Below are 17,974 nucleotides of genomic sequence, written 5' to 3'. Positions count from 1 at the left end.
CACTAACGACGCTACCAAATACATATAAGGTTATGTGCAACTTCACAGGAAAAGGAGAGAAAGCAGAAAATATAAATGAGTGAGATAGAGAACAATTAGGGAAGAAAATAAAAATTAAAATAAAAAAGAGGTTTTCATATTAATAGAACCAAAAATATCACATTAAGTAAAAGTCATCACCATGAGTATGGAGTTATGAGAGTTTTGTCATTATTAAAATTATTAAAGATATGAAAAAAGCAAAGCCCTGTAAATCTTGTTTTAAAACATTTGCTTACCAGTAAAATGAAACCAACTATGTTAAGTTTGATCATCATGAAAACATTGACAAATCATGGAAGGAAAGTAGTTCAAGTGTGCTTTTAAGACCACCTCTCAATATGTAATTAGCTTCTGTGTACCCTCCTAGAGCTTGAAGCCGAGTGTGGAATTACTTTTACGTAAAATGTTTGATTCTACGGACATAACTGCCAGCTACAGTCAGAGCAATGAATTCAATGAACATGTTTTGAAATGCTCTTTTCAAAACACTGTCACATTGTGCTGTGATAAACCTGTGTGGCATCCACCACCATACTATCACACTCACTTTCCTCACCAGAACAAGTGCAGAAAACATGATAGAAAAAAACTCTTGAGGTAAGTACAGAGAGAGCATTCACCGATCACCATCACAGGTAAGACATACTCAGTTTGGAGAAGATTAATGTAATTTATTGTCAAATGATAACAGTGTAGAGCAGTGAAGAAAAAAATAATAAAAAAAAATAATCAAAACACCTTCCTCCTAGCCCTCCTCCTTCCCAGGTTCAACATCATTCCTGACTTCCCCAACTCTTCACTCTTCCTCTCCTCACCCCAAGCAGCTCAAGGGAATGGGGGCTGTGGTCAGTCCCTTATCCTTTGTCTCCTCTGCTCCCTCAGGGTCCCTCTCTGCCCCTGCTCCCCGTGGGGTCCCTCCCAGGGATGCCGTCCTTCCCCAACTGAGCCTGAGAGGGCTGCCCAAAGGCAGCAGCTCTTCAAGCACTGCTCCCACACGGCTCCGTCCCACGGTGTCCATCCATCCATCCATCCCCCAGGAGCAAACTGCTCCAGCACGGGTCCCCCACGGGTGGGGGCAGCTCCCCCCAGACCCCCTGCTCCTGCGTGGGCTCCTCTCCACGGGCTGCAGCTCCGGCCCGGGGCCTGCTCCTGCGGGGGCTCTCCATGGGCCGCAGCCTCCTCCAGGCCACATCCACCTGCTCCAGCGGGGGCTCCTCCACCCATGGGGGGGCTGCAGCGTGGAGATCTGCTCCATGGGGGACCCATGGGCTGCAGGGGGACAGCCTGCTCCACCAGGGGCCTCTCCCTGCACAGCCCGCAGGGGAACTGCTGCTGCTTGCCTGCAGCATCTCCTGCGGCACTCACCTGGGGGCTGCAGGGCTGCTTCTCTCACGTTCTCACTGCTCTCTCCTCTGTCTGCTGCTGCATGGCATTTTGTTTTTACCCGTTCTTAAATATGTATACATATTGACACAACCACTGTCATTTATGGGCTCAGCTTTAGTGCCTTTTGGAGCTGGCTGGAACTGGCTTATCTGTCTCTTCTACAGAGGACACCTTTACAGCCTCACCTGGCTACCCAACCATTCCACATAAACCTATACACACATGCAGGGTAAAAATAAATAAATAAAATCATTGGACATCCCAAAAGTTTTAGTTGATATAGGTTATCAACAAAGTTTTCCTGGAAAAAATACAAGGATATTTCCATTACTAAAGAATACTTACCTTATTATTTCTTCTTCCCCTTCTCTTAAAAGCCAAGCATGATTTTTTTTGTTTTCCTCCTAAGTGTTTGAATGAAAAAATTGCTGTCCGTTCTAGAATTTAAGTCATCTCTCTCTTCTAAACAGTAATTACTAAAGGAGAGGATACTATCAGTCACATTTAAAGCTCGAAAAGAGCTATGAATTCCTATTCTTACATATGAAGAAACTTGAAAGAAGTTTCCCACGTGTACCCCTGAAACCTATACGCTGCAGCAGGGAGTCCAATGCACATGGGAGAATGTGAGGCAGAAAGAACAAATGAAGAGGCACCATCACTTGCTGGTAAACAAGGTTTAGGCTGGGAGGGCAATGTTTTAAAGAAGCTACCAGATCGCTGCCAAGCCCTGGGATATAGTAACATATACCACAATCTTTAGAAATGAACAATTTTTCTCCAAATAATGATACAGGAATAAATACAGATGAGTAGTATAATTAGCTACATCATAAAGACAGCAAGTCCAATAATTAACTAAGACTGGGCTAGACCTAGTATATGGGCTCCTGAGGACTGACTTACACAACCACAGCTGTCAGACAGGCAAGAAGCAGGAGACAGCCTCTTCTCTGGACAAGACTTTGCTGGTGCAGCCAAAGACCTCAAGGAACGCCGAACTCCCTAGCCACGCTATCTTTTTCTTTTTTTTTTTTTTTTTTTATTGTCAAGCCAGAGAAGCACCACTTGGGCTTGTTAACTGATCACACACCATCCCTGCTGCCCATCTGCTCCACTTCTACCCCTGGTGTGTATGGGGCCCTGAACAAGACAATACTATCTGTCCTTGTTTTGTGTGCACAGGCCCAAAAGTACTGGAGAAAGCAATACTAGGCTCACACCTCCATTGCATCCATGGTCTCCCACAACACCATATTAGACAATACCAGCTTCACAAAAACTCAGTCTTGGAAACACAAAACCAATTGTTTACGCATGGCAGTCCCTACACAGTATGCAAGAATGAGTACACTGGGTATTCTGAACTCTGTATGAATATTTTTATTAGACACTGAGAATATAGGAACAGGCTCAGAAGCAGAAAAAGCTCTCAGCTTATTTTAGAGTAACTACAAACATCGTGCTGACAGTGAACAGACTGAATTTATACCAGCCTTATAAAACAGTAAATTCACTTTTAAGGAGAAGCTCAAAATGAAGAAAACTTTTTTTTTTTTTGAAAGACAGCAAAATCACCTTGTAATAATGCCCACGTTAGTGCCCTCTTAAGACTTCCACTTGGCACCAGGCCATTGGAAGACTATTTCAGTTTGCCAAAGTGCAAATACCTTTAGAAAGTCTAAAACAATTGAAACTGGAAGTACACAAAGGTAGAGAACAATTGAAACTGGAAGTGCGCATTGGACCAATCTACTCTCAAAGAAGTTTCACACTCCTTTTATTTCTGTATTTAAACAAACTGACATTCACCAGCTGCCCAGTTGTTTGTCTGAATACTGCTCTCTCACACTGCGCATATAGAATTTGAACCAATACACAGAATCTTAAAGTGTATTAGGAGACAACAACTCTCAATTCATTCACTTTAAGGAAACTGCAAAACTAATTAATATTACACTGTTTTCTCTTCCACTTTTTACTGTGTTGAGAAAGTTTCAAATGTAAACTGTGCATTTAAACTACTTGCTGTGCTACTTAAAGCCCACTAACTTAACATGGTCCAGCGTTTCAAACTTGGTTCCAAATTAAACCTTTTTTCTAAATTTCCACCACATACAAAATAACCTCATTAGAAAATACAATTCTGTCAAAACCAGGCTGGTGAGTAACATTATTGTTACAATACAGAAATAAAGAAAACAACATAATTTCTTCTCTTTTTTTCTCCCCCCCACTGCTAGCAGCACAGCATTACTAACAACTTCAGGAGCTTCTTGCACCACCTTCTTCCTCTTCTTTATGTTGTAGGCACAGTGCTGGTTTTACCACTTTTAAGTGATGTTTTGACAACCACAGCTGAAAAAAGAAAAAGCAAGAAGAAAAGAACATTTATTACTAACTGTAGCTGTTAACAATAAACTGCAAAAGTAAACACCATAAGGATATATTGCATATAGACAGCTTTTCCTCTATCATAAAAAGCAAATAATACATGAAATCACCTACCTCTACTATATTACTTTACATCCTCAACTCAGTTGAGTTTTTTCTGCCAAAGGAATACGATCCCAAAGTTGTAGCAACTGCTCTCCAACTTGTGGTTCCAGCTCCTAGAAACAAGCAGGAAACGTAAGAAGTTATTTCTACTGCTACTATCAAACATACAATTTATATCTGACAATTTAGTTTCTGTAACTAGTAAATTTGGAGTATGAAGGAATAATGTACTTTTACAGAAGACTTTCCATGTGGAGTATATAGTTTTGTTGAAAGCATAAATACAAGACATATTAAAGCAACGAGTCAGTTTCTACAACTTGACCTATTACTTCAAAGGTGCAGTGCAAAGTTCTGCCAAGTAATGCTTCTTCTACCACATGAACTTTCTCTTGTTCCACAGCAAAGCTTCCATTAGTTCAACAGTAACGCATTAGCAGAATATGCAGAGTGCCTCAATGAACTGTGATTCAGATTAACAAATACATCAAGACAGCTGATAGATGTCAAGCCTAAAGGAAGTAAAAATAAAACCAACATAGTTCCATCAAGTAATGGAGATGCTATGAGACAGTAATATTACCTGGCCATCTCTGCTTATTTGTACTTTCTTATTGTCATTCCAAGGGTTGAGCAAATGGTGTGCAAACTGAAAAGGAATGCTTTCTTTTCGGATCCACTCCACCTTAAATATACCTCCTAAACCGGCAGATCCCCAGTCTTGACTTTTCTCACTCCCTATCTCAGAAGACATTCTGGCAAATCCCTGGAGCAAAAATTGAAATGTGAAAGGAAAAACACAGATTAGATCTATTTGCTTTGGAATTAAGTAATGATTGGACTGGAGACTAAACTTTCAAATTACTTTGAGTGATTATCACTCTCTCCCAAGAAGCTGGATATTTTAAAAAGTTTACATCTGGAAATTAAAAGTATCTTTCATTTTTTCCTTTCAAATATGCCTTCTAGAATTTGACCATTGAGAATGCCTCTCAATCACTCATGACTACTGCTAAAAGGCTCCGAACTTTTTACAAAGTTTAAAGTATGTTGTAAAAGCATTTAAGTGTAATGGATCAAGATGAGTGTTCTACTACAAAACAGTCAGTTATTATTTGCTAGCTGTAGGTATTTCTTACAGAAAATATATTCCTTCATTCTCATTCCCTCTGTTCTACTGACTCTATGTGAAATTTTAACATAGCTGTTCATCAAAGAAAGAAGTCACAGTGTGTTTGCTTTTTTTATTCAAAAAATTGAAATTCCAGAAAGACAAGTATACAGATAGGAAATTAGAGAAATTCTAAACCCAAAATTTCTTCTCAGTTCTTTAAGTAGGACACCCCTACTTGCCTCCTACCAACCCCTCCCCCCAAAAAAAGAAAAAAAAATACAAACGCTCCTAATGCAATCATTCAGGCAAATTTGTATCAGCCATGACATATGTAGGGCACTGCTCTTCTTGGACTCCTGAGTTCCCAGCACACACTACTGCTTTAAGACGCTGTATTGGACTTAACATGGCAAGGTTTTGGTAACAGCCAGGAGACGGCAGGGGTGACCTCTGTGAGCAGAGCCCAGCAGCTGCCCCATGTCAGAGCAGAGCCAGCTCCAGCTGCTCCAAAAGTGACTTGCTGCTGGCCAGAGCTGAGCCAGGGAGTGATGCTGGGTGGGCCTCTGGGAGAGCAGAGGTAAGGGAGGGGAAAAAAATGCAGTGGAACAGCAGCTGGGAGAGCAAGGAGTAAAACATCCTTGCAGACCCCAAGGCAAGTGCAGAAGGAGGGAGGGCAGGAGGTGCTGCAGGCAGGCAGCAGCAGTTCCCCTGCAGGCTGTGCAGGGAGAGGCCCCTGGTGGAGCAGGCTGTCCCCCTGCAGCCCATGGGTCCCCCATGGAGCAGATCTCCACGCTGCAGCCCCCCCATGGGTGGAGGAGCCCCCGCTGGAGCAGGTGGATGTGGCCTGGAGGAGGCTGCGGCCCATGGAGAGTCCCTGGGCCTAAGAACTGACCACAACCTCCATTAGTCATTTGCCTGCTCTGCTTCAGGAGAAGAGACAATAGGACAGATGGGGTTGAAGGGATGGTACTTTTAGTTCAAGCTGTTCTAGTCTGTTATTAGGAGGCAACAAATTACATGAATCTCCCTTAGGCTGTCTGTTTTGCCGATGATGGTAACTGGCAAATGAGCTCCTATCCTTATGTCAGTCCATGAGCTTTTTTTCCACCATAATTTCTCCTTGTCTTTTTGAGGAGGGGGAATGAGAGAGCAGTATGGTGGAGCTTGTCTATCTACTGGTGTTAAACCACCACAGTCCTAGATAGCTCAAGACAAACTTAAATGGAAATTAATAGAAGGAATGGAGGTTTAAAAAAAAGAAGTGGAAAGCAAAGACAGACTTGGTGCAAGAGAACAGTAATAGTAATGGAAATCTCACATTTTCATGAACATTCATTGTATTGTCAAAACTGGAGGGCAAGGCAACATCAACTACTCACACTCCAGATTTCAGCATGTATTTCCTAGCCTGTTTCCTTCTGCAAGAGCCCCAGTACAACAGACCATTCTCACAACCAACCGGCATGCCAAAAATTTCTTTCCAGTAGCACATCTGCATTTGCCAAATTATCACATGGTATTATCAATACAGATGTATTTTGACTAGGTCATTATGTTTTTACATTTAGCTGACTTATAAGTAGATTTATATAAAAAAGATAAACTTCTTTTACCCATAACAACCGAGTTCACCCTTCTCTATAACAGTTAACATGCAACTTTGTGCCACCAGGTCAGATCTTTAACTTCAAATTGGACAACTTTTGATGACAAATATCTTGCTAAGCTAGAATTTTTAAAGTAAAGCATTATAGTACATTTTACATAGGTCACACTGATCACATGCTCTGACCTAAACATTTGACAAGTCAAGACAAAGCTCTGCAAGTATCATAGTAAGAATTCCCCCCCTCACAGATTTTAGAAAATACTGTTCAAGCAAATCAGCTATTATTCAAGTCAGTCGGAGACATCTATCAGTTTCCTAAATTTAGAAAGCTGCCATTGGATTTTAGCTGCTTAGTCATTTACTAACATTTACAGTGTTAGTTTTGGCATGCAAAGAAAAAGGTAGCAAACCCTTGCCTTTTTTTTTTGTGTGTCTGCTTTTAACAGATTAATATAGGCCGTAAGCATTCTGACAGATGTTTGAAGGCAATTCACTACTAGCCTTTGAGCAAAAGGTTGAATTACCTGAAAAGTCTTTTTTATTCTAAGTAAAAGGTCAAAAGTCCTTTCTGAAGCAAAAAACTCTGCACCAAACGTGTTCATCTACTAAACCATCAATCAGAGCTAACACTTAGCATTAACTACAGACTCACCTGAAAGTGTCCAGATCCTTGAACAGAAAATATTAAGTAAACCATGCTGCTGTCCCAGAAAGCTCTATTTAGTTTTCGTTCATTGTTTGGCATTGTAGACCATATACCTTTCTGCTGAGAAATGTCAAGGTTTTGCAAGTTGCTACTTTTCATTATGAAGTACCGAACTGGCATATTTGATCTTGGTGAAGGAGATTGGGAGGCCTGGAAAAAATAAATTTAAATTAATAAAGTAAGTCAGGTTCTACGGTTTTACTTTTAAAGCATTTAAGTACATGAAGATAAAACTTTCAACTGCATTCCTGCCCTCCATTCCCATATTCTGCTAGAAGCACAGAACCTCTGTGGTGGTTCTGCCTGGATTGTTTTTTAAATGAATTTCAGGTCTGTTTTTTACATTTTTGAAGCATTTTCCAAAGCAATCATTCATGAGGAAAAGCAATGAAGTACGGCAGAATATGCCTAAATTGTCCAGTGATTAAATAAACTTATTTGAAGTTTGACACATCTTCAGGTGAAGCTAAGCTGCAGTCTAGAAGAATTAACTTTAAGTACACTACTTATAATTCTGCCTTCAGGAAACACTCTTTTACACTGGCTGAATTTAAAAATTGAAAGACCTAAGAGAAATTATTAAATCTTCCAATAAGTCACTGCCTAGGGGAACAGCAGGTTTTCTTCTTAGTTATTGGTTTAATATTACTTTGGTTTATTAAGTACACAGGGAGAATTACACCAGTGACTTCAAAAAAAATGCATGCTTTGTTAAAATAATTGTCATTAAATAAGTAAGGCAGGTAACACAAAAAAAAAAAAGAGAATCAGTATCTCAGCGTATGCTATTATGAAAACAGAGGTGTGAAAACACAAGAAGCAAATTCAAAAGTGTACTAATTCTTTCAGATCTGTATTATAAACACTAATTCAGAGTAGAAATGAGAACACCTTATCTGCCTATTATATGTAGTTTTTAAAAAATCATTTTTATTTAGATAGCTTTACTTCAGCTTTTATATTTTGGATAGCTTTTAACTCAGCACTGTACAAAGAAGAACATTTTTTGCTTACTAAACTAGCATAATGAGGATATTTAGTCTAGGTTTTAGGTTCTAAAAGTTAATGTTACACAGCTGTTAAAAAAATGAAAATCTAAGTTCTACAACGTTGTTGAAAAGTATCAGTGAATTTATTTTTGAAGTTCTGCTGGTATCAGAGGGGGATAATTTATGAGAACTCTACCTTTCCAGATGTTGTTGAAGAAGGACTAGCACATGGGCTAGGATAGCTACTACTGTCTGTAGACCTCGCTGATGATTGATCTGACCTGTCATCTGATGTTCGTTTGGAGTGCGAAGTGTTTTTTTTGTTGTATTTCTTTGGCTGGAATTCTGGAGGCATAGATTTCATTAAAATTCTAAAAAGTAAAGGAGGGTACAGGATGTTTTAAGATACAAGAGTTTGATACAGAAAAGTTTACATGTACATATCAGAGTTTTCCATGAATATGCAATTACTGTAATTCTAAACAATATCAAACACTTTAATAATAATTTATACATGTATTTATGCATTTGTTTTGCATGCTAGGGTCAAACCTTCTCTTCTGATACTTCTTCCCAGAGAACACAGTTCATGAACAACATTCCTGAATGTCCTCTCAAACAGCATGCATACATACCAAATACTTACCAGTGAAATCATAGCTACAGTATACTACAGGAAAGTACCAGTTTTTCCATCTATACTGCCATTTTTTTCTTCCTTTATGTGACTAGCAGAAATTCAAGTGATGCTTTTACAGATAAAAAAAATATTGCTTATGTTGTCTAGAAGATCTCAATAGCTTACTTTTCAGCATTAGAGGAGTCATCAGGCAATTCAGTTTCTGCTGAGCTATTTCTACTGCTGGTTGACCTCCATGCAGATGCTAAAGGAAGTTCTTCAGAAGACATAGGCCTTGGCCTCTGACCAATTCCTGAAGGCTGCTGCAAACCTGCAGCCTGTTCTTCAGTACTTAAAACAGTTATGATTGCTTTTATTATCGTTTCATCAATTTGAGACCACGGTTTAGAAGGAGCTCGCATACGACGCAGAAATAAGCTATGCCACTTCTGTCTGAGTTGCAACAGCAAACAAGCAACCTGTAATGAATTTCAATTCTGTTAAAGACTAATGAAAGTTAAATCAGACAAGTAGATTCAGACTTATTATTCAGCATCTGGCATTCTAGAACAAGTAGAGTCCAAGCCAAAGGGCAAGACTAAACTGTAGGGGAAGCCGGAGAAAAACAAACATTTAAAGAAAGCTGCTAAGTGCTTTAAGGTCATTATTAGAACCTTTTATTTCAACTAGCTCTGCACCAAATTCAAGTTATTATACAGTAAACTTACAGGACTTATTTTTCACTTTAAGTCATGAAATGCTTTATGCCTTTTCTCTCCACCCAGTCTGAATGTATGTATGCTTCATATAAGAGGGAGAAGAGCTTAGTTCTAGGGAACATCACTTTCTTATGCAAACTTTAGCTCAAAGGAGGTTAACTGAGCTTAGAAGACTCTAATCCAACTTCCATGTTATCAAAGTTTTGAACATCTACAAGAGACAGTATTATTATTGGATCTGATTACTCAGTGTTTCATAAACAACTCTGCTTCCTAAAACAGCCAGAGCTTCTCTACACGTTACTTACCTCAGAGTCCAGTTTGAGATGAAGCCATTCATCTAGCTTCAGTAACGCTGAATTAGAATTTGCTTCATCCTCCAGCTCACTATCACTGTTCTCATTGGATACCCCATCCCCTGGATTAAATTAGTGTATATAAGGTACATTAACATACCTAGGTACATTCCTATATATTTTCTACTTACAAAAAATACTCACTATTGTATTACCTGAAATAAACCTACCTTCCTGCTCAATTTTACTCCACTTGATACTATTTCACCTACTTTTCAAAGAAACATTTTAAGATCACTTATTTCATGCAAATACATCGCCGTAACAAGTCTGTTGGGCTGCTTTTGTTTCAGTAGCACAACTCCAGCATCTAGACCTGCTGAGGGTCCTGCTATATAAGCAGCTGTATTGACATAATTTGACTCAACCCACATAATGATTCGTTGATGTTGATAATGGTTACCACACAAACCTTTGCTTGAAGCTGTTTGCAAAACTGCACATCACTCTGTGCATTACTTTCTAGTGAAACAGCAGATTAAAGACCCAAATAAAAAAATAGTTATATAGGTATTAGGAATTATTATTATTTCTTGGGGAAAAACATTGCAATTCAATCAGGATAAATACCTTTTTTAAATAAAAAAAACAGATAACAGTTAATTCAATTCAAAAACAAAAAAAAGCAATTCAATCAGGATAAATACCTTTTTTAAATAAAAAAAACAGATAACAGTTAAAGAACAAGACAAGAAAACTTCTAACAAACTCTTATTTTGATTCAAACTAGTATTTATAGAGAACAGGCAGCAGGACCAATTATTTCTGCTTCTATCCCTACAGCATTCCACTTAAATTTAAAAAAAAAAAAGAATGAAACTTCTTTGTATTCCCAATTACTTCTAGCTACTAGGATAGCCAATTGTTTTTAAAAGTTATCAGTAGAATAAAACTGATAATGTTTAAAATAAATGTTTCGGCTAGAAGCCATATATATTTTGCCATACCAATAGTTTCTAAATTGTTTGAGTTTGAGTAATCTGGTTTACACTCTCAGAGAAAGTGATCTGTAGGAGAAAAAACGTATATACTGTATTTTCAGTACTAATACTGCCATTACACGTTTCATAGTATTAGTTGCATTTTTTATTTCATTACTAACTATAATTTGTGATTCTTCAGAACTATGTGAGTATAATTTATGGATATGAACCATTAATATTCATATACATTAATTTAAGTGATGTAATATTGGTTGCATCTTCCTTGGGGGGAAAAAATAAAAGTTGCTACTGGTTGCTCTAGAAATATTACAAAAAAGTTCTAAGTTGTTCTCAAAATTTGACACCTATCTTCAAACTAAGTACTAGCACATCAAAGCACCCTCTGTGGAAATTACAGCCTTTCCCAACACCTCATACAATTTCGTTCCAGTCAAAAAATGCTTAACATCACCTTAAAGATAAGTCTCGTGTTGGTCCTGCCTTCAGAGTGACCAGACTTCTACGACTGGACTTGCCACCTAGACTTTAAGTACTGCAGGGGGGGGGCATGAGGAGCAAAGAGCAAAGGAACTGCTAGCAACTCCTACAAATCTATGTTGAAGTACTACAGACGTAGTTCAGAGCAGCTTTCAATCACTTTTAAAGCTTGTTATACAACTTGATTTAGGGAAAAAGTAGGATATACTAAATGAGAATCTCTGTATGGTTGTGTCCATTATCCTAGTGTTTACAAAGAGGTTAATTCCATACCATACCAGGTCTACAGTCACCCAGTTACTGTCGTAAAAACGCCTATCTTGATTAGGATAGTTCATGCCTCAAGGAGACAGTAGTCATTCTGACCTACCCTCAGTGTTTCTTCTAAATTTATTTCAGACATTTTTTGGCAGATTCTCAAGTTATATTCTACAGACTCTACCCTTCTTTTTAATTTCAAGAACTGCAAAACTGAAAGTAGTTTAGAATTAATTATAAATTCTGTTATTACAAATTAGTTGAAATAGCATTATAATCTTATTCATCAAGTTGTAAGTCAGAAGGGATTTCCTCAACTTTAAAATAAGGTCATTTCAGTCCAGACAACATTCAGTGGTATAGCCTTTTCTCCCTCATTTAAGTTCTCTAATATTTGAAGGCTTGTGACAATCTTCTATAAATCTAGTTCTCTACTTCTCCTAACACAATAGGCTGCTGAAGTGCTCTTAGATTAGTATAAAATACGAGTAATTATTCAAATACTTTCTGGAACTTCAGCAATTCCTTTGCTCACAACCCCTTTTTCTGGTTCTGTCCAGTAAGGACACAGGTATTTTGTATGGTATGTTTTCACAAACTGATAAAATAGTAAGAGGAGAAGGGAACCTCTGTTATTCTTCAATTGCCTTATGCCAGGGAAGCCTGAAACTTCTGCCTTAATGCACAGACAGTATCCAAATCACCCAGCTATGGCTCACGTTACAAACATGGGGAAAAAGAAAACAATACTTGATAAAGTAATTTTTCAGGAATGATGGCTGTTGATGGAATGTAGGTATAACATGGAACTGGAGTTTTCCTAGCGTGATCAATTAACAGCTGCTAAAAAAAAAACAACTCTTTACTGAGAATAGCTCTTACTGTAGATTAAGAATGTAGATCACAATCCCTGCAACAAATTTCATAATCCTTACATATAGCAGAATATTAGAATACAAGGTCAGGGATTGACAGTACAATGAAGAATTAAGTTCCTTATCTTCTATTTTTCATTACTTATTATACCAACAGTAAAAAGTTGCATTTAATGAAATCAAAATGTAGCACTTCGTAAATGTTTTTGTTTTGTTTTTTAGAAGAAGAAGAACATTAAGCTAGAAAATTTCTTGTGCGTAACTGAGCCATTATTTACAGAGCCAGTAAGCTATTCTGGAACAGCTATAGGAACCATAGTTCTGTAGCTTAAAGAATTAGCCAATACACGTACTAAATACCCTTGTGAAATAAGCCTTCCATATCACATTCTAATATGTAATAAATTGAAACATTACAAATCTGAAACCCAATATACCTCGAAGCAATGAAGGCTCCTGCAAAGCGTTACGTGGTAACCTAGCTGGTCCACAGAAGAGTGCCACAGTGACAGATGTTACAACTGAACAACATCTGATATTTGCTATCCTGTGAGCTCTTGTCATTTCATCATATATAAGCCAGTCTGTGGGGAGTGCCTGAACAGCTGCAGCTTGCCCGTTCGCTGGTGGAATCTGCACAGAAGCAATCAAGACTAGGCTGTTTTACCCTCTGTTTGTAACTGAAATAAGTTTTAACATTTCTCATTTGATAGATATATATATATATATATGTAAAAATACAAACAGATACACACACACAAAATTCAATTTTACTTAGAAAGAACATCCACCTTTAAAGCCAAATATTTTGCTTCAAGCATCTAAAAATTCAAGTTTCAGAGCAGAACTGCTTACTACTATGAGCAGAGATCACTGTCTTTTACACGAGTTCATAACTAGGGCTTTAGTCTTTTTTTTCATATTGTCTTGTTCCACCTAGAAGGATTATTCCTTCTGAATTAATTTTGGATGAAATATTGTAAAACTAAACCAACTCTAATTCTTTGTTTTATCAACCAGCAGGAAAAATATTTCCTAAAATTCTAATGTCTAATAACTGCCACACACGCTACTTTTAAAAGTACAGCTATGAAAGGACATTTCTAAAACTTTCATAAATTTGATATAATATCTTTGAATCTGTACTTGACAAAAGACTGTAAGGGATTTTACCTTTTTATACTGAGTCTGATTAAGAACAGAGGTAGGATGAAAACGCACTTTCTTCTCTTTTGGTCCCGTCAAAACCAGGTTTCCCCTGTCCACATGTACTAGATTGGGATACATCCCAGCCACCAAGGCAGCTTTAACTACAGCCCAGTTTTCAGAGTTAGTGTTAACATCTCTGATATCAGCTCCTCCTCGGGCTCTGACAAAACCTGAATGAGGAAGAAGACAGATGTAATACACACATTCGTAGTTTTGTTTCTCACTGCATTTTTCTTGCTGCATTTTTCACACTGCCAAACTTAACAGCACCAAGCAGAAACTATTCGACCAAAATCCTTCTTGATAAGGTGCTTTGTACTAACTCAAAAAGCAATTAGTTCTTAAAGCACAGAAACATCTAATACAGATATAAATTAACATAACATAAAAATTCAAGAAAACATCTCTCATATGAAAGTCATATTTCATGTGAAAGCCAGCATAATGCAGAACTACAAGAGTACTTTCAGTAAGATTAGCATCTGCTTCTGTTTTTCAGCAACACCTCCTCTCTTGGGTATCTCCACCATTACCAGAATGGATGTGTACTGGTCTGTTTCAAATTAGCAAAGGACACCTGTGAATGTTATTCTTGTTATAATCCATATGCATTTACTCTATTTTGGAGTCAGAGGCTGCATTAAAAAAAATTCTGAGCTACTTACCTGAAGCTCTAAGCTGACCAAGCAATTGTGTTCTCATTCCTATGATGATTTCCATGGTGGCCTGAGAAAGAAAGTTCTTTTCACAGAAGGTTCTCTCCCAGCCATCACTCCGTGCCTTCTGCCATGCCTGTAAAGAGTATTTTTACATTTGCCTTTAGATTTGGTTAGCTAAAAACAACAACAAAAAATTTACTTTTCAAGTACAGTAACGTTTACACAGAAAAACAAAGACAAAACAATTCTCAAACTGAAATGCATCAAATCAGATTTTTTTTTCTCGTTAATGTAAAGAGAATTTAGTAGTTAAGTTAATTGGGTATCTCCAAGTTATTTTATATCCTGTTACAATAACAGGAAGTCTCATTTTGTTAGAACCATTAGAATTTAGATTAAAAATATAAATTAAAAAGCTGAAAATGTTTCCTCACAAAGTTACTAGTGAGTTTAACAATCAGAACAGCCACTAGGTGAAAAAAAATGTTTTTAAGTTTATTATCTAACAACTTACTCACAATCTATCACTCTACATTCAACTTTATAGGCACATTTTTTACTTCAGTACATGATCTATGGTGATTACTGTTCTGAAGAAGAAATAATACCTGGAAAGCCCTGAGAAGTGCCATATGGTCACTAAACGTTCCTGCAGTTAAACGTTTTCTGCACAGCAAGGCTGCACGCTTCTGAGAGGCCAGTGTAGGTAGGACAAAAGGGTCCCGATATGCAAGAGTACAAGCAATAGTAAGAATGGGATCCAGGCACTTCAAAACAACAGCACACAGCACCATTTTACCAAGGTGTGGCTCTACTGGTAATTCAGCAAGATGATAACCAAGTTCAGTGAGGTCCTCCCAAGGATCCATAGCATCTATTGTCTGTTTGAAGAGAAAAAAACAGAGGGTGAAAGGGGAAGCAGACAAAATTAATTTCCAATAAAAGCAGAAAGAAGGTGCATACAGGACATTAACTAGACTTGTTCCGAATACTAAGAATACAAGTCAAACTCCGTGTGAAGTTTGAGATGAATTTAAGCATTCTTTTCCTTTGATATTAAAACATCCATCCACACAAACAAAAACAGAAACAAAACCACAGTAAACATGAAACTCAGTAAGATATACTGCCACACCACAAACATAGAAACAAATACAATTCCATCTAAATCTATACTTCTGCTGACCTTAAGCATTTGCACAGCATTTCTCACAATTAAAGCCGGTGGAGGATCAGGAGCTTTCATAAGGAAGTCAACAATTGGACAATTAATTGGAGCCAGCAGTTTTGTGTGTAAACAAAGCTCCTACAAGTTAGAAACATAAAAAAAGAAAATTTAGATTGTATGAAACCAACTCTTGTAATTGGTAGTACAGTTTGATAATACATTTTTTAAAGTTATAAATTATAACTGAACAAGCACCTGAAGTGGCATTCGTAGAAGTTCTGGAGTCTGAAATTCCAACATATTCTGAAATCTGAGCCTGCTGAAGAGACGGAAGCAGACTCCAGGCCGACAGCGCCCAGCCCTTGAAAATAAAATATGGGAAGTTGTTAATAATTACATCTTTTAAAAAAATAAATAACAAAAATCACACACATCCATAAACAACACAAACTTAGAACAGGAATTGTCTGTAGAAGCAGTTCTAATAAAAAGATAATTCTGTTAATCCTAATTCTCACATATAAAGTGAGAGTCTTTCAGAAAGTAGACTGGTTTTGAGTATGGAAATTCATTACTATAATTTTATGCCAACACTGAAAGACTTGGGGAGAAAAAAACAAGGCCTAAACAAAGTGATGAGTGTTGGTTTTTGTTGTTGTTTGTGGTTTTGTTGTTGTTGTGGTTTTGTTTTGTTTTTATAATAATCTAAGATCAATCCAAATATTACTGTTTTAGCTATAAAGAATATAAGTGGCAAACTTCATTTCTTCTTCTCTTAAACCTCCTTAGAACCCCCAAGAGCTGTAAGTTTTTCCAGGAGTAAAAGGTAGAACCAAGACCAAACTACTTAAAAATGAGGGGACAAAGAAAGCAAATTCTTACATGCACACTAAGATTCCTGAAAGCTAATGCCAATATTATAGCAGCAAACACTGGTATTTGTTGCTACACTTAGCCGTCACCCAGTGTCGACAAGAATGACAGTCCTGTAAAGTCAGAAATAGTTTGGAAAAAGTAAGTAAGAAATCACTGTTCAATGTCTCTTCTAACGTAGGGATGAAGGGGCATCAAGCAAAAACTCGTAGGCAGCCCTTTGCCCAGAGGTAATACAGGTAAGTTGTGAAATACCTAACAGGGTACAGTGGGTGCTGGTAGCGAACAGTTTCATGGGGGAAAAAAAAACAAAAAACAAGCCTACTGTAAGTTCTGGGAAATTCCTAAGTCACATTTTTCTCAGACTTGGGGAAGTTACTCCAAGGAACTACATGCTGACCCTTACTTTTCTTCAGAGACTTACTGGCCATGGTCAAACTTTATACTGGACTAACCTAGTAATGTTACCCAGTGTGGCTCCCCTTAGATTGTGTACTTTATCCTTACCATACAGGATGGTGGATGTTTGCATGGTAAAAACCAGCATGAAACATTTATTACCTGCCTTTTCTCTGGATGGCACTAGCTTTTGAAATCCACACAGTTTTTAGCATTGTAACACAACTCAGTGCATCAAAAGATTTCTACAAAAGAAAAGGAAAATAAAATCGAGATTTAACAGAGTACATAAAATAAAAGTTATTAATGATTTCAATCATCAATAGAAGATCTGTAAAAAATAATATTAAGTACCAACATTTTTGGCACAAAGTCATGTTCTAAAGGACTTACTCAGAAGTGAAGTTATGCTACCTCGTTTGCAGTATCTTTGCACTACACAGTTTTCTAAATCAGAAGTTTTCTACTCAATGGTGTTAATCAATAAGTGCTATGAGTTGTGTTTTGCAGTATGACAAAGCAAAAATGTTATTATACGCAATAAAGTTTTACTCTTGGAAATGATGTCCCACTTTCCCCGCATTTGGTGCAAAAATACAAAACAATTGTAGTACCATCAGAACTTGATAAATTTGGTGTGTATATCTCCCATGAAATTACTGTAAGTTCTCATGTTTCTCACAGAAGTAATTAGTATGGCATTCAATGTATCAAAAAACTGTCTGAAAACTTTGCACTAGATTAGAACTGGCCTAGACAGAATAACATGACAGAGGGAACTCCCAGTGTTGTTTAAGTCTCAGGAAGATGGGGTTCTAAGCTGATAGACTTTCTTTGAAAATCAAACAAAAGCGCTAAGTTTTTTTCACATACAGTAGCCTGCAGTAACTTTTCCAGCATTTTTAAACATTTGTTTACAGTACTTGTCATAAAGAAAAAGGATGCCAGAACTTCACAGTGAGTTTTGTTACTTGACATCTGCTAGCTCTCAAAAATTAATTTCTCCAAAATTTATTTAAAAATACTAATATACCATAAATCTTAAAAATTTTACTTCCCAAAGAAAGTTTAAG

The 17,974-nt window shown here is 37.4% G+C and overlaps 1 protein-coding gene across 2 annotated transcripts in view; it reads right to left on the bottom strand.

Moving 5' to 3' along the window:
- Positions 1–2,796: 2,796 nt before the first annotated feature.
- Positions 2,797–17,974, bottom strand: part of YTHDC2 (YTH N6-methyladenosine RNA binding protein C2) — a 32,332-nt gene continuing 17,154 nt past the window's right edge. For both annotated transcript variants that reach the window (XM_038170527.2, XM_038170528.2), the window contains 14 exons: positions 17,064–17,146; positions 15,885–15,990; positions 15,648–15,767; positions 15,070–15,342; positions 14,468–14,594; positions 13,767–13,972; positions 13,031–13,226; positions 9,992–10,101; positions 9,151–9,443; positions 8,542–8,716; positions 7,303–7,506; positions 4,511–4,693; positions 3,937–4,040; positions 2,797–3,786 (listed from right to left, as the gene is read on the bottom strand). In XM_038170527.2, coding sequence (XP_038026455.2) covers positions 3,960–4,040; positions 4,511–4,693; positions 7,303–7,506; positions 8,542–8,716; positions 9,151–9,443; positions 9,992–10,101; positions 13,031–13,226; positions 13,767–13,972; positions 14,468–14,594; positions 15,070–15,342; positions 15,648–15,767; positions 15,885–15,990; positions 17,064–17,146 — 2,157 coding nt within the window. In that variant the 3' untranslated portion in view covers positions 2,797–3,786; positions 3,937–3,959. The remainder of the gene's footprint in view (positions 3,787–3,936; positions 4,041–4,510; positions 4,694–7,302; positions 7,507–8,541; positions 8,717–9,150; positions 9,444–9,991; positions 10,102–13,030; positions 13,227–13,766; positions 13,973–14,467; positions 14,595–15,069; positions 15,343–15,647; positions 15,768–15,884; positions 15,991–17,063; positions 17,147–17,974) is intronic.

Source organism: Anas platyrhynchos, chromosome Z, assembly GCF_047663525.1.
Source record: "Anas platyrhynchos isolate ZD024472 breed Pekin duck chromosome Z, IASCAAS_PekinDuck_T2T, whole genome shotgun sequence".
Classification (NCBI taxonomy): domain Eukaryota; kingdom Metazoa; phylum Chordata; class Aves; order Anseriformes; family Anatidae; genus Anas; species Anas platyrhynchos.
The sequence above is the reverse complement of the archived record's forward strand: the minus strand, read 5'-3'. Positions and strand labels throughout refer to the sequence as shown.